This window comes from Chaetura pelagica, unplaced genomic scaffold (genome assembly GCF_000747805.2).
Source record: "Chaetura pelagica isolate M959 unplaced genomic scaffold, ChaPel_1.0 scaffold17, whole genome shotgun sequence".
NCBI classification, from domain to species: Eukaryota; Metazoa; Chordata; class Aves; order Apodiformes; family Apodidae; genus Chaetura; species Chaetura pelagica.
The window spans coordinates 6,609,460-6,631,883 of record NW_009970726.1 but is presented as its reverse complement, the minus strand read 5'-3'; the positions used below and the strand labels follow the sequence as shown (position 1 = coordinate 6,631,883).

At 37.9% G+C, this 22,424-nt stretch overlaps 1 protein-coding gene across 1 annotated transcript in view; it reads left to right on the top strand.

Moving 5' to 3' along the window:
* PARD3 (par-3 family cell polarity regulator) overlaps window positions 1-22,424 on the top strand; it is a 408,737-nt gene that overhangs the window by 92,810 nt on the left and 293,503 nt on the right. The window contains exon 3 of the mRNA XM_010007039.1: window positions 7,755-7,935. Within this exon, the coding sequence (XP_010005341.1) occupies window positions 7,755-7,935 (181 nt within the window). The remainder of the gene's footprint in view (window positions 1-7,754; window positions 7,936-22,424) is intronic.

Here is a 22,424-nt window from a genome sequence, read left to right as displayed (position 1 = left end):
ACAGACACAACTTGCAACAAGGGAAGTTTCAACCTGATATAGGAAAAAAAATTCTTAAAATAAATGTGGTCAAACACTGGGATAGATTGTTTAGACAGTTTGTGGAGTCTCCATCTTTGGAGTTACTCAAAACCTGACGCCTGGTTTGAACTTGGACTAGACCATCTCCAGAGGTCCTTTCCACTTCAGGGTATTCTCTGCTTTTATATGAGCTTCCACTTCTGTATAACCACATAAAACCTAATACAACATGTTAATTTGGTAGTAGAATGTGACTCTTAAAATACCCTTCTTATTTTTCCAAAAGCAATAATGAAGTTACTATGACAATACAGGTTGTTAGGCTCGCTTCTAGCTAGTTTACTTTGAATAGCTGTTACAAAAATCTAGTTCTGGCTTCATGACTGAAGTTGATTAATTAGGACAGGTAAAGATTTTATTGAAATTATGAAGGTTTGTTGTTTGCATTACAGTTTGTCCAAAATTCAAACTGCATTTGTCCTTTTTTCTTCTTTTAAAATGTTGGCTGGTCTGTAAGGCTTCTGAGGAGATACTCAGGTTGCGTGTACAGCACAAAATGCCTCTTAGATGCTGGGTTTTTTTGCCAACTGATTTTTTTTTGTGTCTGTGGGCAGTAGTGCATTATTTGTGAAAATGTTAATTTTTTTCTCTATTTCCTTTTACCAGTTCATTGAAACACTAGTTATATTTAAATGGGTTTTTAATGAGCCATGTAGAAAAGTGAAGCTCAAGGAATAATAAGTATTTGGGTCTGCCATGGGGCTATTAAAGTCAGTTCAGTCATCAGAAAGCCTACAAATAGATTTCATTTTTAGTGTCTTTCATATCTAAACAATAATTGGCTATTCCCTTGCTAATTATTTTCCTGAATTCATGGGGTTTTTTTTGTCTTATATTCATCTGTTAATTCACACGGTACTTGTGTTTCAAGATGTTTTGGAGACTGAGGTGCTGTCAGTTTAAATTTGATTTATTGCTGGGCACTATTAAACAGGTACCATTTAGTGTTCAGTGTTGTAACATGGTCTTGAGGAATACACAGACTGCTTTGGGTACACATGGTTTTGCCCACCCTAAAGAGTTACTGTGGAAATCTGCTTATGTTCTCTTGCAATCTGTTTTGGTTGTGCTTATTGCAGAGGAAGCGTGTAGTCAGTTTTTTGGTTGCCTTGCAGGCTCACTGTACAGGCTTGCTTAAGACTGCAAGTGTTTTGCTGAGGAAAGGATGCAAGTGATGGTCATGTTTAAATTTTCTGCCAGCCTCCTCCATGTCCTCTTCCCAGATACTCCCTGCACATGTCAGAAAGTGTATGGCAGTGCTGTGAACGTGATTGGAATCTCTCAATCAGCAGATCAGGTGGCTGTCAGAAAGTGTTTGTAGAGACCTATACACTGAGACTGCAGGACTGGGCTGGGCGCCCAGCCCTGACGCCCTCTGGCGTCAGGTTTTAAAGGAAGTGTTCCACAGTAGTGGAGATATATTGACAAGGCTGATTTAGATTTTGCAGCATCAAAACATGTCTGTTCAAGTACCAAAATCTCCTGTGAAATAGTTATTTATTTCAGTTATTAAGCATAAATTGAGAAGAAGAATCCTTTCCAGCATGGGCATCTCACCAGAGGTGGCTCTTGAGCTTCTCGGTCACCAGGAGCTGCCTCAGAAGGGCCATGCTTTCTGTTCTGCTGGAAGCAGAAAAATAACCACTTGTGTAAAAGGCAGTTTCTTACACAAATGGCCATCCTGCAGGAGATGATGTGCAGCATAAGTGCCAGAAGAGCACAGCAGCTGTGAAAGGGAAGACCACATCTGGAAGATGTTATATGGGCCAGTATGGTTCAGCCAGGGGAATCAAGATGCTTCTGATTGCTCAACAAATCAACTACTGAGCATTTGGTCACTGAACAGTGGAAAAAATTAGGAATGTCCTTTTATGAAATTATCTGATAAGTATCCTTTGGTGAGAAGAAACCAGATACTTAAAACAGCTCCTAATTATAAAAAAAAGATAGGTGATTTCAGTTTCACCCTGTATTATAAAGAATGGACAAGAAGTATTGAGGATGTGAGAACCAGAGGATGCAAAGACCAGAGGATCACTTGCTGTCTTTGTAGCATGAGAATAGAGCTGTAATCCTAACTGATGTTAGAAGAATTCTGAAATCATTACTGGGGTCTACACATGTGCCAGTATCTGATTAATCAATAAATATTGCAAAACAACACATTTTTGACAGATACTTAGGAATATGCAAAATTCAAGTAATATTTTGACAGTCTTTCTTGTCATAGTCAGGGAAAAAATACAGCAGACGTTTGTATGTCTGTGAGTTTCTGTGAAGTGAAGGATTTGTGGTTTTGTGCTGGAGAAAGATGACCTGATTGCACCATTTGATAGTGATGAATTTTTTTGTATGGTCTTAGTACTTAATGAAAATGAAAACAACCATTGCTGCTGCAAATAGTTTTTTAATCCAGTTAATTCACATTCAAGTACTTAATCTAGTCTATTAATTAAGACTGCATATGTGTTAACTAATTTTTAATTACCTTAGAATAGATGGAAATTGTAACAATTAATGTTGGAATGCAAACTGCTGCTGCTGTGTCAATATTAAAATAAATCTGTCTTCTTGGTTTTTATTTATTTAAGTAAATATAACCTGGTTAGTATGATATGTTGAATCCCAGAGCAATAGAGAAGCTCACCCTGGTATCTCTTTCAGAAAAAACTAAAGCTCAGAGTAATTAATTCTGTACAACATCGTGTTGTTGGAAGTTAGTCAGATGTGCTATAGAGGGCTGAATGAAGTGATCTGGTGGAATGTCTTCCTCCTTAGCCCAAAGCCAAAGGTGTCTCATTAAAATTTTGTTTTGATATCACAGCCTATAGAATAATGTTTTTCTAAGCCATTTGCTTGATGAAGCTGTTATATTTAGCAAAAATAATTAAATTATGTTGCTCCCCTTTCTTTTTATGTTTGCTGTAGAAAGAGTCTTTATCAGACAGGAGAGTGTTTGCTTCGTAACTGTTTTTTAAACTGTACTCTTTATCTTTTTTTGTCTTCAGAGGATGATGACACCAATAAAAAAAACACCTCTTAAAATACAGTTAGGATCACAAGTAGGCTGTTTACCACAGGGGTAGTTGTTGAGCTTTGCTGCAGTTATTTGTATTTTTCACAAAAATTACTATTGGTCAAATGCTGAATGTGGTTGCTTTTTAAAAAAATAATTGTATCTTTTGTTGATAATTTATAAAATATTACTTTCATTTCTGTCTCTGGACTTAAAATAATAGGAGTATTTTAATTTATGCATATCGACCTTTTCATGACTTAAGATTTCATTGCTGAAATGGAATGAACCTTTCCATAAGTTGTGATCTGCACAAAGCTGCTGAACATGCTGCTGACTAATTGAAACTTCATTTTTCTTGAAAAATTAGTGTGCATTTACACTGAGGAACAAATTCTTCTCTTGTTCAAACTGATGATTCTTCCTGTGTCAGCTTACATCAGTGAGGAATGTGTGTCTGTATAAAAAAATTCCTTTCCATTGTTTTGCCATATTATCATTAGAAATGTAAATATGCCAGTCTAAATCAAGCCTATCATTTTTTAATTTTTTTGGGGAAGACAGAGTGGTTTGTTACTGCTTGATTTTAATTTCCCAGTTTCAGATTTTTAGTTTAGTGATTGAAAAATGCAAATGGTGTGTCCTGTTACCCTGGGTGATTAAAACTGTTGTAACGTTTTTTTACCATATTTTCATGTCTTTCATGCATTCAGCTTCAGGTCTCATGGAATAAGGGGAGTGGATATAGCTTATTAGTGTACTTCCTACTACTATTATTTATTTTTTATCATTGTCAATGTTGAAATTTAGTCTTTGGCTGTGAGGTTCTGTTTTTTTTTTTTAAAAAAAAGGATTCAAACAAGACAAATGGCTCCAATTGTCACTGAATTTTGGTGTAAGATCTTTTAAAGGGCTAATATTGATCTAATATTGAACAGCTAAAGTAGTTTCTTCTTTCTTTGTGAGTTGTTATGGTTTGTTCAGCCTTTCTTCTGATCTCTTCTGCAAAGAATGGATGATGAGTTTCTCAGGTCACTTCAGATGATGAGATCTAAAACTGAAGGGCAGAGATCAGGAGGCACAGCTCATGCCAGGTACTTAAGGTAATCAGAGTGATTCTGGAAAGGTCTATGCAGTTCCTTGCATTTGAAAACTGACACAGTATATGGTTGAGGTAAATTTCAGTCATTTATTTAACATTAAAAAAAAAAAAAAGTCAACATGGAAGCAATATCCCTACAGTGAAAATGCTGTTGTTTCCAGAAAAGATAGTCATCTTTGTTTTCTATTGTGTTTGTAAATCTTATATTTAAAGCCTAGCAAAATATCATAGATTTACCATTGATGTTAGGTGTGATAAAAGCTAGTCTAGTAATCTGTGTTCCCTACTTTGCCAAATTAAAAACATCTCTTTGGCCTTTAAACATGACTGACATCTCACTGACAGGCTATTTGTTTCCGTGGCTGACGACAGTGTTTATTGCTGTGGGCTCCTGCTGCACATGGAACCTGCCAAAGGATTCTTCACAGGTCCAGTGTGGCTTCATTCTAAGCAGCTAAAGGTGTCTCTTCCTATGTTTTTTGTTTTGTTTCTTGTTCCTACAAAGATGGTAACAGAGGTGTGATCTCTGGGCCTCTAGAGGTACAAAAGGGTGCAATCCCTTTCCTTGAAGAGATCCCTTGATTAAAATAAAATGTATTGTAGAAATCAGAAATGAATGCTTGATCTCAGAATACAGTGGAAGTTGTTTTGACGTTTTTTTTTGGTGTGAGCTCACTGTTATCCAGAGAGTGGCCTACCAAGCTCTGGAAGTCAAGATCCAACACTGTATATTCACGTTAAGTCTTCCAGTCCTGAAGATGTTCTAGCTCCTGATGAGGAAGGAGCGTACCTGTGGAACGCTGTTCTACAACAAGCTTCCTAAACTGCATGGCAGAGCTGCTGCAGACCTGGGTTGAATTATAAGCTGCTACTGTAGAATAAAATGTAACACTAATTAGATTTGGAAAAGACTAGCGGGGCTTGTGTTTCTTCACATGTTGTATACAAAAAATGTTTCAACTTGGGATGCTTTTTAATGGAATTGAAGCCTTTTGAAGGCTTGATGCTGTCAAAATGGTAAATATCTGTGAAAATACAAAAGATCAAAAGCAAAGCTTGGAACATTTGTTTTTAAATGTTCTGAAGTCATAGGTTGTAGACTGTCTTGAATAGGCAAAAAGTTACATAAGTATATAGGGTTTTATATGGACATACCTTTTTACATATGTATAATATGTATACTATATATGAAATACTTGCAGTAGGTTGTGTTGAGTAGTATTTTTCAATCAGCCTGAAAGGAAGAGAATGTAATTTAGGGATTTATCTTGATATGTGCATGCAAAGGTGAAAAAGATTTGATGTTTCATGCCTGGAATTCTTAAATGCATCATTTCTGTTGTGTTCTAATACCTGACACATTTTCACTTGTGGATTGATTTATTTTCAGTTGCTAGAAATTGGTAATTAGTTTATTATAAAACAGATAGTAAATGTGCTAGGAGTAAAGTGTGCTTCTGTTGAGAAATATGCTTCAATATATGTAAGCATTGGTATTTCACAATGTATTAGAAAATTGCATTTCCAATACTCTTGAACTACTGGCATTTTAGATGTTGTCATGTCTCTTCTGTTGCCCTCATATGTAGATTTCTCAAGCATAAAATAATGAATTGTATGTTAAAAACATATTCCAGCATCCTGCTGCTGCAGCCTGTTTTTCCTTCTGTTCCCTACCTTTCAAATAGTGCTGAAGAGAACATAGACTTTTAACCTATTGCCAACTTCTTTCTACTTAGTACATGCCAGAACCTAAAATTGCATTAGGTATGGAATTATTAGCAGAAATTTGCTAGTCTCTGCAATTTAAAACTACTAATTAAAAAAAGTTAATGCCAGAATTACTTTTAAAAGCTGAATTCCCAAGTTGGAATTTCCACTTGGAAAAAAAAACCCTTACAGTTTTCAATTTTTTTCCTGATGTTTGTGTAAATTAGATTTGACTAAATGGGCTAATATTAAAATCTATAGGATGAACTCTCTGATTCCTTTAGGTTATATGAAGCTTTGGGTGTCATTCTAACAAAATAAATGATCTGCAGAGATCAGCATGGGTTTAAGCTGATTTGTTCCATTTGCCCTACTAATTTGGACAGAAGAATGTAATGCTTTCTTAAAAATGTCTTTCAAATATTACATTATAGATTAATTTATAGGCTGTTATAACAGCAGAATGCTGTTATCCATACAAGTTTTTTTACCCAGCTTGAAAATTACATTCTAAAACTAAATGTGTGTAAGAGCTGGCCTTTTCTTTTCTAGTAGGTCACCAAAGATAAATTGGGATAAATTATTTTTTTCAAATAAAAGCATTCATTTACAGTGGAAGAAGTATAGGATCATAAAATGATTTGGGTTGAAGGCAACCTTAGAGATAATCTAGTTCCACCCCCATTGCCATGGGCAGAGACACATTCCACTAGACTGAGTTGCTCAAAGCCCCGTCTAACCTGGCCTTGAACACTTCCAGAGAGGGGGCATCCACAACTTCTCTGGGCAACCTGTTCCAGTGTCTCATCACCCTCACAGTAGAGACAATTTCTTCCATATACCTAGTCTAAATCTACTGTCTTTCAGTTTAAAGTCATTACCCCTTGTCCTACCCCTTGTCCTATCACTATATGCCCTTATAAAAAGAAAATGTCCCTCCCTAGCTTTCCTGTAGCCCCTTCAGGTACTGGAAGGCTGCTAAGAAGTCTCCCTGGAACCTCCTCTTCTCCATGCTGAGCAACACCAACTCTCTCTGCCTATCTCTAGAGAGCAGAGTAGAGGGAGAAAGTCGCTTCCCTTGACCTGCTGATCTCAAATTTACCAAAACACATCATGACATGTTTCCTATTTCTCCTGCAATAGTAAACATAGATGTAGTAAATATTTATCAAATTACTCACTTTACTAAGTTTTAAATTGAGCTTAACTTCTTAGGCTTGTCTTGGAGAAGTTGATTGGAAACAAATACAGAAGTATCTCAAAAAACTGGACAAAAGAATTTTTCAGTGGAAACATACAACTTAAATCATACTAATAGGGAAGAGATTAATAGATAATAGTTGATAAGTTGTAATGTTCATAATACTTTAGGGTGGCTTCATATTTTGGCTGTAGCTTTCGATATGTAATAATATAATTTCTTATTGTATGTTTTTATCTTACAAAATTGTGGTTTTGTTCATGGTTTGACTTTGTAGTAATGATGCATGCAGAAGTATAAAAGCACAGGTGATAAATTCTAGTATATGGGCATTTATCAGCATTAACATGAAGTTGTTTGCCAGGGAAGGTGTGACCCTTCCTTTCCTAAGTTGGTGCCATTCACCCTGCAGCTCACAGTGACAATTTTTGTGTTCCATCAGAGCTTTTGACCCTTTTCACTATCCAATTAATGGCTGGCTTTCCTTGGGCTGATGATGCTATGATCTAGACATTGATCTGAGTCTCTGCTGATAGAGGTTTCTTGCTCTTTGGTGGGAAGAAATGATTAAATGCTGATCTACAATGGCACTTTGATGTTGCTGAAAGCTTTTTTGTAACAGTAGATTAAATTGTCATTTGCAGCTCGTAGCTGTGTTTGATGAGCAAGATCCACACCATGGAGGTGATGGCACCAGTGCCAGCTCGACAGGCACGCAAAGCCCAGAGATCTTTGGCAGTGAGCTGGGGTCCAACGCTGTGTCAGCCTTTCAGCCTTACCAAGCAACAAGTGAAATTGAGGTCACCCCTTCAGTCCTTCGTGCAAGTAAGTAAATGTTCTTGGTATCTCATGTTTCATCTTCATTTACGAGGATGCCAAGTGCTGTTATCCATTCCTCCTGCTGGGAATATGACTCATTATCTGTCCTTATCGAAAGCTGATCCACACCGAGAAACTGCATAAATGCTTGTTGCATGCAAGTAAACAAACCTTTCTCTTTTAATAAATTATTTAGACACTGCTTTTAGGAGCAATAAGCTCTTTCTGTGCTGCCAGTTTAAAATTGTCCTCGCACTGAAAATCATAGCAAAGTTTCCAAATGCAGTTGTTGCAGGGTGTAATTGTCAGTTTGCCAATTTTATTCATTTTAATAAAGAAAATGGTAAAATGAAACTATAGATTGGAGCACTCTCTACTGAACCTGTCAATGTTGCTAGGTTATGCTTGTCACCTTTCTGTAGAAACACCTGCTGATACAGGCATTTACTGTGTTACATAAATAAACTTTAAAAAACAGGATTTAGCCAGATATATCCTTTTTATTTTGTTTATTTCACAATAGGGAAGAATCGTTGCAAACCCGCAAAGCAGGAAACATATATCACAGTTCTTGCTCAGGCAGGATCTTTGAATATTTCACCTTATTAAGAAGAAAAATGGCTGAGGGAAATTTCCTGTTTAATTTTCATTGTTGTTAAAGGTGCCACACAAACAAGACAACAATGGATATAGGATTGTGCCCCTCTGAACTTGTACTATCTATAATTTTGTTTACTGAACTTTCCAAGTAGTGACTCCATTCCAGAAAATTATTGGCAGAAGTCAGTATCAGTCAGTTCTTTGTTATTCTACAGATACACCATCTTAAAGAACTATTTGTAATTCACAAGAGATTACTTTTCTGTAGGTATTCTTTTAAGGGATAAAAATCTATGTTTAAGTACTCAGGTAAAATGCAAATGGAATAGTTACAGTACTCTATTAAATTTGAGGGATTTTGTATCAGTGTTGTCTGTAAAATTAAGGGAACAACATTTAACAATTAGCTTAAACAGACCTGAATGTGTATCTTTTCAAGCTATAACTGTGCTTCTTTATAAACCAGAATTAAATTAGGGAAAGGAATAATGGCAGGCTAAAGAGGTATCGCAGAATTTCTGGTCACTTCTGTGTTGCTGTCACTAGGGTATGCCACTGCTAAATGCATATCTCATTTCCATGGCAAAAAAACTGGCAAAAATCTGCCCTCTTGTGTTCTCAATTTGGAGGGGGTTAGAGAAGAAAAATACATACACATTTTCTCTTCTGTGTGATTATCTGGTGTATTAAACAGTACATTGATGTTAGTGCATAAAAATCATGTAGCACAGGTAAAAATTCAGTGATATATTGGACAACTCACTTATCTTTGGCGTCATTTTGAAAAATAGATGGAATACTCAGCTAGTTCACTGGGTGTTAAAATGACCAAAAGTGCTTTGAGACCTTACAAATACAAAGGTCTATAGAAATGCAGAAGGGTTTTAAAACTATTTGACATTTTTTCTAAAACCGTGGAAAAAGTAAAATGGATGAAACAATTTGTCACAAAATATATTATCACAAATCAGAGATGTTCTCCTAACTAACTAATTCCTTTCTTTCTTATTTTGACAATTGGATGTATTTTGTTTCTAAATGTTCCAAACCACAGACTTAGAATCCCAGTCCAGTAATATTACTCTGTATTAAACATACCTATTTCAAGAATTTCATTTAAATATACATTGAAAATGGAAATAATATCCCTATTGTATTTCCTTTATAACTTGTGAAGTGAAGCATAGCATACAAATGGTATTCTCAGTATTTCAAATAATTATCTTCTTACTGTGTAAATTCTATTCAGCAAATAAAACCCATCCAGTTTTGTGGGAGATGCTGATCCTGATTATTGCATGTTGACAAGGTCATATATCTATTAATTGGATTGGAGATGGGATACAAAATTGCTGTAATTATTGTAATTTTCTAGCTAATTGCAGGGTTGGCGGTGAATATTTTACTTCTAACAAATGAAAAACAATATTCCATCTGAAATTGGTTTATAGCGTTTGAGACATTTTGTTTTACATCTCTGGTGCTTTTTGCTCACAAGCTGGGCTCTGTTTCTCAGCAGTTCACTTGCAGAAGGGTGGCTTTGTGCCATCCTGCTCCTGCTCACCTGCACCGAGGGGTATGGAGCGGGCTCTGTTCAGAAGCAGCATCTCAGCACATTAGGCTGGGGCTTAAGAGCCTGCTGAGATTTTAGTCTCTTTGTTCTGGTTGCCATGCTACCCCTTTTGTTTGTTTATAGATCACGCCATCACTTCTCTCCTAGCAAGGGAAAGGTTAGCTAGATCAGGTCCAGCTGGAAAAGTAATATTCATCTGGATTCCCTCTTTTCCCATGCATAAACACAGCCAGTACTTTGCACATGGAGAGGTTGTGTCATATTGAATCTCTCCATCTAAATGTGGAAACAAAAGAGAGGCTGGCCCATACCCCCTATGTTGTTTTTCAATGTGAAAACACTGTTCATTGATACAAGCAGTTGATTTATTTAGGTTTCTAATCTACCTCTTTCTCTTTTACTGCTTTTCTGTTACCCTAGTTAAGCTTCCTCTTGTATTTTCACCAGTTGTGCTCCATTTTTTAAAAAAGCATACAGTACACAAGACGTTTTTTGTGTGTCCCTGCGTGCTTTCTGAGAAGAGGTTGGAAGCTCACTCCAGAAGATTGTTAGAGCAGACTGATGTTTATTCCCTGCTGAAATATAAACTGGAGGCGCAGGTGAAAATTGCCAAACCTAATGAGCAATTTGGCAGATAAGACAGGATGTCAGGCGGTGACAGTTCAGCAGCGGGTGCACTGCCTGTGAATCAAGTTGTTTGTTTCACAGGACTGCATTTAAATATTGTAAATAAAAAAAACCCTTTCCAGCTACATGAGATATTGCGAAAAGGGTCATCTCTTTGTCTAGTTTTCCTTTCAAGCTATTTACCTCTGTTAAATAGCTGACGGTGGTATTAGTTCTTGGTCTTGCTGTAATTTTATGTTTGTTACAAGTCTCTTTGAGTGTTTCAGCAATTATGGTTAAAAAGCATTTTTAATATATATATAACATTTTTTGGATAATATATTAAGGGAGGAGTAGAGGACTGTTTGTTGTTTGTTCGTTTTTCTGGCCCAAAGTTGAGAAGAGAAAGGGGGCTGGGAGTTATTATTTCTTTCTTAAGCTATTTAATGGGAGAACACCTCGAGAGTGAAACAGGCTGCTCAGAGAAGTTGTGGCAATCCCATCTTTGGAGAGGGATAGAACTTGACTGAACATGGCACTGGGCAACCTGATCTCGCTTAATCTAGGATCTTAGGTCCTGTTTTGTGTAGTGAGGTTGGACCAAATTGCCTCCAGAGATTGCATTCAACCTCCGAAGTTGTAGGACTCCAAATATATTAATAAAATCAAAGTGTTTGCTTCTTGAAGCTATTATTTTTTAAAAGCAAATTACATCCCTAGTGAAATATTTAGCAGTAGTGCAATTATATTGTGCATATACAGCTTCCCAACATGGCTTAGTATTGTACTAGTTTGTGCCAGTGTGACACAGATCAGCCAACCACGCCTTTTACAAGGCTGCTTCAGGTCTTTGGTAGGTGCATCAGTTCCTTGAAAATAAGATACAGGGCAATTGTAAGGTTATCCTTGAGGCTGGAGGATTAGCATCTCCCTGAAACACTGGCCAAAGGAGTCTTAAGAAGTTACAAAGAGATAGCTGGAAATCATACACTCCAGTGATGTATTTGCTCAAGTGATCTGTATCATATATTTTAGTAGGATTCTCGGCATCAGTTTCAAATTCTGGTCACAGAAGCAGACTGTGGAAAAAGAAAAAAGGTTTAGATGAGAAAATTGCAATGGGAGTGTACAGCTGGCTGTTAAGATGTACTGAAAGTGTAGAGGAGGAAAGCAGTTGCTGCAGCTCCACATCTTTGTTTACCCAGTAGCGTGGCTGTTGCTGTGAGGTTCCCTGTGTGTATGTGTATTCTTACCCTGCAGTAAGGACAAGTTTATTCCTCATGGGTAAGAGCATGCATGCAGACTTTCACTGGGAACTTATTAATCTATTAAAGCTCATGACCTTGCTTGGTGTTGAATTTGTGGGTATCTCTGTACTTTTTGAGTAGATTTTAGTAGCTCACTGGAAAATCAGTAGGACATATCATGGATAGTTCCTGAGGGCTCTCTTAGTTTAAGGACTGTTGAATATTTTAATAAATCTGAACTGAAATATAGAGTATTGCATAAAAAACCCAAAACTTGGAGTTTGAAGCACTTTGGATGTCAAGGTTTCAGTTCAGCATTCGCTTCATACATTTCTGAACTGTTTTGAAATAGGGGAGATATGCACAGTCACTGCATCTAGAAAAAGAAAAAAAAGGTAATTACAAGTCAGTACTAGTGAACAACTAAGTACACGGTGCTGCAAGAAGGATCTGGGCCTTATACTGCACTATTGCAGTGCACCTGGGCATTACACTCTTCCATCAAAGGATCAAAGGCAAATTCTGTAGTGGACTCGCTGAAGTGGTTGTGAGCAGGAAGACTTAAACTGGAGACTTCAAGAAATTGTAAAAAAGTTGGAGAGAGCTGAAAGTGAGCAAAAAGAGTAATAGCTTTGGAGACTAGGACAAAGCATTGGAAATACTAGTTTATTTAGTTAAGAAAAGACAAAATCTGATAGGGTCCAAGTCTTCAACTTCAGTAATTTGTTATCATTTTCCATGTCTGCTAAGAGAAGTGCAGTTTCCTAGAGAAAGCCATTTTTGGTAATCTGCAGGCCTAAAACCCATTCTTACAACTCACATAAGAAGCAGGTCTTTGTGGGAGTTGGTTGAGAGGTGTGTTCTGTGTGTTGCTGGGTACGGTCCTGGGTTGTGCTGGAAGGCAGGAAGGGAACAGGCTGGTGGTGGCAGATCTGTCCTGGTCCTGGATAAGCCTTTAGGTTTCTTTGTAATCATGGGTGAGACACTGTGTCCATTGTAAATATATATGTGTCTTTTCTTAGCATCTCACATTTTGAACATTCAACAAATCCAGTACTGAGCAAACCAGTTAAAGGTGTGAGTGCATAAATAAGTGTGTGATTTTCAAGTACTTTAAAATTGCTGTTTTAAATTCGGCACTTCATTGATTTGATACAAGTATTTATCTAGACTCCCAAATGCATATTCTGAGAATTAATTTGTTAATATTTGTAAGTGCCTTTGTGTGAAGGATTGGAGCACTGCATGTTGGTATGGTGAAAAAGAACTGCAGAGGTGAGTTCATGTTTTTTCTGGCTTCAAAAATGATATTGGTTTCAGCATTCTTTCTCACATATGGTCATTAGAAACTATTTCATTTTCGTTTGTGTCTCTTTGACTCCTTATTCAGCTGTGAGTCAGCTTTATATATGGAAATAAAATAATTTTCAAGTGTTGAAGAAGTAAGGAATCAAGAGATTAGAACAGGGAGGAAGAGGAAGATGGGTTCATCAAAAACGGATGTTTGGAGCTTCATCAGATGGAGTTATCACTAGGGTTAAATAGCTGCTTACAAAATCCAGACAAAGTAATCCACATTTATAATGAAAGATTGTGGTTTTATAAGTAATGCTTACTAAAGTCAGTGGAAAGTTTTTCACTAGACTCTGCTGAGCTTTGTGTCAGGTCAGCTTTCCACATTGAGTTTCCTTGTTCAGAAACCTTTTTTGATGACCAGCTGGTGTTCAGGTGCCCATTCCAGTGCACTTCCAGGAATTAATTAAAAAAAAATTCCTAACTGTCATTATCACTTTTACTTCCTTGTCAGGTTCTCATGTGTTTCCTTTACTGTGCTGAGTAATATGAAAAGAAATTGGAACTGAGGCTTGCACGGAGCTGTTGGCAGCTGAAGAAGGACGGTTTCTTGCGCGTCAGAGTTTGAGGAGAAGATTTAGCAAAGTCTGTTTCCTCACCTTCTGGTGCTCTTGTTGTTCAGCAATTCTTATTGCATTTATCCCTGTAGCTCTGTCAAGGATGTGATTGTTTTAAAGCCAGAGTTATTGAGGAAAAAAAAATCAGTACCAGGTGCTGCTTTCTTCCGTGAGGCTAAATTTGTTCTTTCTACAGCACAGTTCTGACTTGAGTGATCTCCAGTTGGTGTTTTCTCTAAGTGTAGTGCTCTGCTGTTAATTTGGGATTGCTGAGCAGTTTAAAAACCTTGTGTTTTTGATAAGGCCATGACACTTTTGTAAAACAAATGGATTTTAAACTGCTTAAGTTTCTAAATTAACTTTTAATATCTTCAATCTTCTCAGTATACCATCAAGCAAAATACTGTAGCTCTTAGTAGGATTTTAAAAAAACAACCCTGAAACCAATAAAGTAAAGAATTTCAGAACTTTCTGGATTGTCTAGAGGAAAACTAAGTAATCATTGGGCATTTCAAAATGTCATTGCATATAGCGAGGGCTTCTTAGAGTGCTGGTAATGGAGAGTAATAAAAATACAGTATTGTTTGATACCTGGTGGTGTTTTATACCATAGCTACAGAATGTAGTACAGGAGAGATTAACAAGGAAGGATTATGAAGATGTGAAGTATTGAATTTGAACAGTTTAAGAAGTCAGGTCTGGATATTAGTCTAAATTTGACATCTTAAATAGGTTTAATGATCACTTGAACAAGAAGCTATTATGGAAATCACAGCTGTATTCTGAGAATGTGCAGTGGTGATATTGCTGGGTGTTATTTTCCCCTTCATTAAATGAAAGGTAAGTTTTTCCTTAAGGGGACTGTATTTTTATGTATACAAAAATGTTATGCCATTTTATCCAGTAAAACATTACAGAATAGCTACACAAATTCATTCCATTGTGGCATTGTGGGTTTAATCTTACTGTAATAAACTACCTCTTTATCGGAAGAGTTTGTTATCACATGTATCAATACATGTAATAACTCTTTCTGTAGATAATTTCTTGATTACTTCTCTATTTCTTGCTATTTCATTTTAGGCAAGCAAGAAGCAGCCACAGTAAAGGCAAGGAACATGAATCTGAAATTAGTAGGGAATGCTTTTTCCCCGTACGGGTAACCACCCTGTTAATTTTTTTTACCTTAGGGAGCCATGTGTACAGAATACACTTTTTTTAATCCAACAGACTATAAAAATTAATGCAGTATTTATGGGTACTTATTCTGAGATGCGATCAACAGTATGCTTCAAGGCATCTTTACTATCCTGAACCACTTGTCCGTGAGAGTAACTGGTAGTGTGGCCATGTTTTGCTTTGCTTTGAGCCAACAGCATTGGTCTCTGAGGGGCTGGACTGTAAATTACTTGTGGTAAATTTGCCAACAGGAAAGGGTGCAGACTTAGTTGTACTTAATTATTTGCTTGGCCCTTTGTGGGATGATTCTACAGGAAAGGTGTTGCAAGGCTAGTGAAGAGTGCTGTGATGCTGGGGGCTCTGTGCCATGCTGTCCACAGGGTTATGCTGTGTTCAGTGGAACAACTTGTGCCAGCTGCCTCCTTCTGCAAGCGTGTGGCTATACGTGACCACAAGCCCAAGGCTGTAAGCTGCAGTACTTAAGCTATATCCTTAATTAGGTTGAACTTGTACATAAGTGAGAGCGTTGCTGCTTGCTTTTTTTCTTAATTCACAAGGGATCTTTCTTCTTTCTCCCTTCTTTATTGCATTTGCAGCATGTGAACTCACATTTTATTTTTTTTTCAGATGAGAAAGTGTTCTGGAGATAGACCATTTCATTTGCTGATTACTGGGAAGAAGTTGCATTAAATTCTGTGTCCTTTGACATGTTTTTTGAGAGGGATGAAACAAGGACAGATGGCTGCTAGTTGAATAGGTCTTGTTTTTTTGTTTTGTTTTTTTATTTACTCTTACATGTGCTGAAAAGGGCTAAAAGATCATACAGAATAAAGGAGTGGATGAGAAATAATGTTACATTAATTTGTTACCTTATTTGTACTTTTAAAAAGACAAAATTTTTTCTTTCTCCCACTCATCTCGTCGTAAATCCTAAATGAGTTGTGTAAGTAAGATGAACGCCATCTTCAGAAATGCTTTGTGTTCAGGTTAGGGGCAGATTAAGCTATTAGGGTGAGACTCAAGCATGTGTATTTAGAATAACTTTCTCCAGTAGATTTCATTAAGGTGACAAGCCCAGTTTGAGCCCATGATCCTGGTCTGAGCTGAGACGAGGCATGAGCCCACTGCTTGCTCTCCTGCCAGCATGGCTGGGCTCAGCTTAGTGCAGTGCAGTGTCCCCAGCTGGTCTGCAGGGAGGGCCCCCTTGTCTCCTGCTCTGTGGCACTGCTGGGGCAGATGGGGTCCCCCTTAGTAACATGGTGGCCATGTCATGGGCATGGCTTTCACCAATCAGGTTGATGCCAGGGCTCAGCTATTTGGGGATTGGAGGTGGATGTGAACTCAAGCTGCTTTCCAGGTCTATGTTTCTTGCCTCCATTGTGGATTTATGTAATTAATTCTGTCAATATTTTTTTTATTTATAGAAACTGGAAGTGGTTTTATAGTTGAGAAGGGAGTTGGGGGCCATGTGGATTTACAAACAAAAGCAAAAAATGGTGCTTAAATTACGATTAAGTATTCATACTACTACTTGCATACATACAGTAAAGGGCTGTACAGGGACAGCAATACCAAGCAATTGTGTTAGTTTCTGGAAATTGGGCATATGAGCCAGGGACTAGGCTTCACAAAGCAAACTTTGATCAATCATTAAAACCTTATCCCAAGGGGCTGGATTTGATTCAGCTTTCTGTACAGCGCTCTTTGCAACTGGAAATAAAATCGGGACTCTTTCGGCAATTGCTGGGCAACAGCTCATTCAAGGCAGATACAATGGATGAGGTTAATATCAGCAGACTTCAGGTTCTGCATCTGAGCTAAATACTTGAGGGAGCCCAGTTGCTCATTCCTTGAGAATGAGCATTTTTAGGGGGAGTTCATTTGATCTGTTCTACGGTTTGTTTCTGGATGAGGTGGAGTGTGGCCTAGCTTGGGTTAGTGGCCTAGCTCAGCCTAGTGCCCAAGAAGGCAAATGGCATCCTGGGGTGCATTAAGAAGAGTGTGGCCAGTAGGTCAAGGGACGTTATCCTCCCCCTTTGTTCTGCCCTGGTGAGGGCAAATCTGAAATATTGCATCCAATTCTGGGCTCCACAGTTCATAAAGGGTAAGGAACTACTGGAAGGAGACAGGTGCAGAGCCAGAAAGATGATAGAGGAACGGAGCATCTGCCCTGTGAGGAAAGACTGAGCCCCATCCCTGGAAGTGTTCAATGCCAGGTTGGATGGAGCTATGAGCAACCTGGTCTAGAGGAATGTGTCCCTGCCCATGCAGGAAGATTGGAACTAGATGATCTTTCATGTCCTTTCCAACCCAAATCATTATATGACTCTAGACGAGCTGCACAGGCTGATCTCCCTTGATGAGAACTGACCAGTTCTGAAACAGATGCCACTGGATCCTATTCTGTGTGTGATTTACCTCATGCTATAAAAATCAATTTTTATTTGAAAAAAAAAATAATTAGTGAGGTAGGATGTTGCCTTTGTAGCCTTAAAAATGGTCAGTTGTATATTTGGAAGAGGAAGGCCAGGTGGCATTTTACAAAGGAAACAGCTTCTCAGTTTGATCCACAGAGCAATTTTACATGACCCCAGGAAGTTTCTACAGAGCCATAATTATGCTTGGGAAGTATATTTGGATTGTAGACAGTATGTCATGAATGCAGATAATCCATTGTTAGCTTTTTTTTGAGAAAAACTGTGTTTGAGAAACATTCATGAAATTTTATGGTTAAACCAACAGTGTTGTCTGCCTTGGGTCTGACACTGGTATCTAGTGACTTTATGCAGTACTACTCCCAAATGGGTAAATAAAGAAAGTTAAGTTGGCTGGTTTCTGAAGTTACAGAATGAAGAGAGACACCTGCATTGTTAACCAGCCCCGTAGAATATACAAACTAATATTTCCATGGCTTCAGTAAATTCTCTTTTGATCTCTCTGCTTTGGGCTTTTTGGAACTAAAACCTCAGAATTGTTTTCTGCATATAAATCTTTCTCTACCAAGTATAAAAATGATGTTAGCTTCTTGTATTCCAACTCATTTTAAGCTCTGATGTTTAAGACCTTCATTAAATGACAGAAAGATTTTAGGTCAAGCTCTGCCTGACTTTCATGATGGTTTCCTTCTGAAGGGTCTTTCATAATGAAGCCTATTAATATTTTATTCAAAATTTTAGTTGGGCTCTTGACTTATGGAAAAATAAATAAAAATTAGGAGCTTACTAGGAGTGACACTGTGAAAAAATTATGGAACTGCTTTTTCAGATGAACTCCATGACATTTATCCATGAGAAATATCCATTAAGTGAGTGAATAAAGTTACAGCTCTAGTTTGACATAGTAGGCAATATTTCTGGGAGTATTGTACACGTAGATGATTTACCTCTACCTCTGGTTTAAGTTCACCTTTAAAGTAGTAAAACAAATGGACAAAGTCTTCTTGTAATCTTGCTTTCCCATAGCTCTTTGCTATGTTGCTCAGAAGGTAACATTACAATGAAATAAGTATTTTCTCTTTGTCCACCCATAAAGGTGGAGGAAAATCTGTTTGCAGTTATTGCTGGTACAGAGATAGGGTTTCCAATTTGCACTTCAGCAAGAGGGTGACCAGGGGTGCAGGATGCACAGCTGAATGCTTAGGCAGAGGGTCATTGCCAGGCCACTGGCTCCATGGTGAGCAGGGCTGTCTCCAGAAGCTGGAGGAGGAGGAGCAGAAAAAGGCACATGTAAGCAGTAAAGGAGGAAAGGAGGAAAAATCTAAACTATTAAAAAAATTAGCCCCCAAAAAGCAAAGGGTGAAAAAGCCTCAGGGAGACTGCACTTGCAGATATGTTTAGGTGTTAGTTCATTACAGCTTGGTCTGCATATTTCTTGTGTTGGCTGAAGAGTTTCTCCTCAGTTGTGTGTGCTTGTTGGCAGTTCATCTCTGCAGTAGCACGTTGTGGTGGCAGCAAATCCAGAAAGCTTGAGGGAGATCAGCATACCAAAAAAGTGCATGCTTATACTGTGTCCTCAGTGGGGCCGGGGGCGAGCAGTTGCATTCCTGGGGGTGCGGGCGGGGGTTTGCTGTGGGGCAGGGGGGCAGCCGTGCTCAGGAGCGTGCCCCAGGCTGCGGGCAGGGCAGTGGGGCTGAGGGCCAGCAGCTTTGCCGGGCTCAGACCCCACCGACTTCTCACAGCTGCACCCAGTGGGATGAGCGAGCTGGAGGAGGAGTGGGGTGTGTGAACGTGTCAAAGTCATTTACACTTTTATATTAGAGTTTCTATAAGGTCTCCAATGGCTGAGAGTTGGGGATAATATTGTAATATCAATGTTTATGTGCTGTTTACCTGGAGGGACTGCTGGTGTATAACCGAGCTTCTAGGAGTCTTACTTCATTCTGCATTTTACCAGAATTATTTTGTGGATGTGAATTTTTTGTATGGGATTCTTATTACTGGCTGAATTGAATATTAAATTACTTCTCAAAACCTCAAGGCTTCACTCATACTGAGCAGTTTGTGCTGTGCTATATGTGCCATGTACTGACTTAGTTTCTGAATTCTCCCAAGGCTAGGATTTTGCTCCATTCTTTTCTGTTTTTCTTTCTCAAAGTCGGAATGTTTTACTAAGGGTGAAAAATATGTTTAATGAAGCATTTTGATTTGTTCTTACATTATGGGCTTGGAATCCCCTCTTCCCCTATCCAGGTTTCACCAGATGCTTTAAATATTTTCTGAGTACATTTGGTTTCAAGGTTTTTCTGCAAATCCAATCGTGTTTAACAGGCACTGAGTCCTTGTGAATCAGTGTTATTTTTCTCTCTACTTTATGCCTCACAGATCTGGCAGATGTCTTGAGTTCTAGGACAAGAGGTTTTCACTGTTTTCTGTATGAAAGCAGATAAGATCGGTACATAGAATTTCCTCAGAAAGAAACAGTTTCAGACCTCTGTGGGAGGAAGACATTTCACTGACCACATGTTTTGTAGAATTAAGTAAGTTTAGTAAGTAATCAAATCAGATACTGCATCTTATGCTGTATCAAAAGTGATAGCTTTTGTAAGGAAAGCTGTACTTGTGTTTTTTCTTAAATTCCCTTTTGTATTTTTTTCTTTAAAGAGTGGCATATAGAACATGTAAAGAAAATCTGGTATTTACTTGGTCTTACCTTGGAAAAAGTTCTCGATTTTACAGTCATAGTTTTAGCAAGATAGATGGTAATTTTCACTCATGGATATGTGCCCTTAATTCAGAGTTTTATTTTCACCTTGACCAAGTGAAGTAAATGTAGTTGTTTCATTTTAGCCATAACTATTTTCTTACTTTTTTTCACTTACAGTACAATATAAATTGTTTGGTCTGTTTCCTTACTTGATTTTTTCTCCACACATTTTTTCTGTCATTTACTTTAAGACACCTGAAGGTGTGCAAGTGTCAAAGGTAGGGCTGCTGATTAAGGCTTCTTTGTGTGCTCTGTGCTTTGCGTTCATAGTTATCAAGCCGCTCAATGTGAGATGTTCAGCACGTGTGGCAGGAACAAAGTTAGCTGGTGACTTGATGCTCCTTTCTTCTGTTTCCATTTTCTGACTTCCAGATTGAGAACCTAGTGCAGTTGGGTTAACTTGATACCTCATGGAAATTTTAGAAAGGATACCCCTTCATATCAGCCTGTGAGCAGAAACAGCGAGAAAAGAAAAGGCATGAAGAATCAAAGAACAAAGAAGCATAGATCAGAAAGGGGGAAAAAAAAATAGTGAGCCAGTGGCTGGGAATGCTTACTTCCCTGGGGACAAATAAAAATACATAACTGTTTCCTTGATGTTACTTTGCCATATAAACAATTACCCTAGGAGCCACTTAAATGATGTATGAGAGGGAAGCGAGTATGTTTCTGTTGCCCTCCCTCTCTGCCTTTCTTTCCCTTTGCACAATTATCTGTAGAATCTGAGACCTGGTCCATGCCAGAAACTGGAAAAAAAAGTTAAAGACATGAAAAGAAAGGATAATCTCCCATGATTATACTTTTGTTATTTCTCAAGTGTTAATCACAAAATGAAAAATGGTATTGTATGTAATCTTTGATTTGTATAAGTGCATGATGACATTTTGAATTACCTTTCCTGAAACATAAACTGTGGATGTCTCAGGCATAGAAGACATTCACTGAATTGCAGAGCTTTAAAAATGACAGTCCTGGGGCTTTGATGGATTCTGTGTCTCCTGAAGTCTAGAAATAAAAGTCAATATTTTTCAGTATTTCCAACAGAAGTTAAAAGACTAAATGGAGAAATTATTGCACAGTGTACCTGGGCTTATGTAGGTGTTTGACAGGATGATCACAGGGTGTCTTCAGTATTTGAGTTGTGAGGCTTGTTTGGAGTCTTGCTGTGCTGCTGCAGTGTGTGTAGCGAATGATTCTTCACATACTTGGACTTGTGCTTTTTTCATTTAACATCATTCTGTATTATATTTTCTTATCATTTTCTTTTTTATGTGCAGTTTTTCCAGCTGCAGTCACCCTCCCTGGTCATGATGTCGATTTCAGACACTTCTGTGATCTTCCCACCCCATCTGCCATAGCTTGTCTTTCTCCAGCTATTCTGCTGCAATACCCTTTTCTCCTGCAAATACTCCAGCAACCTGGTTTCTCGTTCATCCATACCCTGTTTTGGTTTTGTGTTGAGGGTGTGGGGTTTTGATGTTGTTTATTTGGTTTTGCTTGGTTGATTATTTATTATTTTATTTTATTTTATTTTATTTTATTTTATTTTATTTTTTGTGTATGTGTATTGCCATTTTGTTGTTATGGGTTTTTTTGTTTGCTTGTTTAGTTTGGTGTTGTGCTTTCCCCCCCGCCTGCCCTGGGAGGAAAAGGAGAAAATTAGCTTTAAAGGGTTTTTGTATTTGATTTTTGATTCAGCTCCTCTTTAGTGTAGACTAAGGAGGATGGACAGCAACTGATACCATCACCACAGCTTGGGCTGCTCTTGTTCTCCTGTCTGGTGACTGAATGTTATCCAGGGAACTGGAGCTGATAAAAATTCTACATTAGCTTTTTACACTCTCTTGGCCCATAAACAGAAATGGATCTGTTTGGCTCAGCTAAAAAATGTATGTCTTGAGCCCTTTTCTTTCCAGATTATTCCTCCTTCTTACTATACTTCATGGGCAGCTCTCATAGCTGTACCTTAAAAAATTCCTGAGACTGTTTTGAAACAATGGCTTCAAGTGTGTTCAAACTTAATTAGTAGGAAAAAACAACTTATATCTCTGCCTGTATTAGGGGCTTCATGCTGTTGTGGTCTGACTGCATATTGTTGAAACTACAATGCAGAAGACAGTTTACCTTACAGATGGGTTTTTTTGGAAAGAAAAATAGGTTAAAGATGTAAGCCACTAC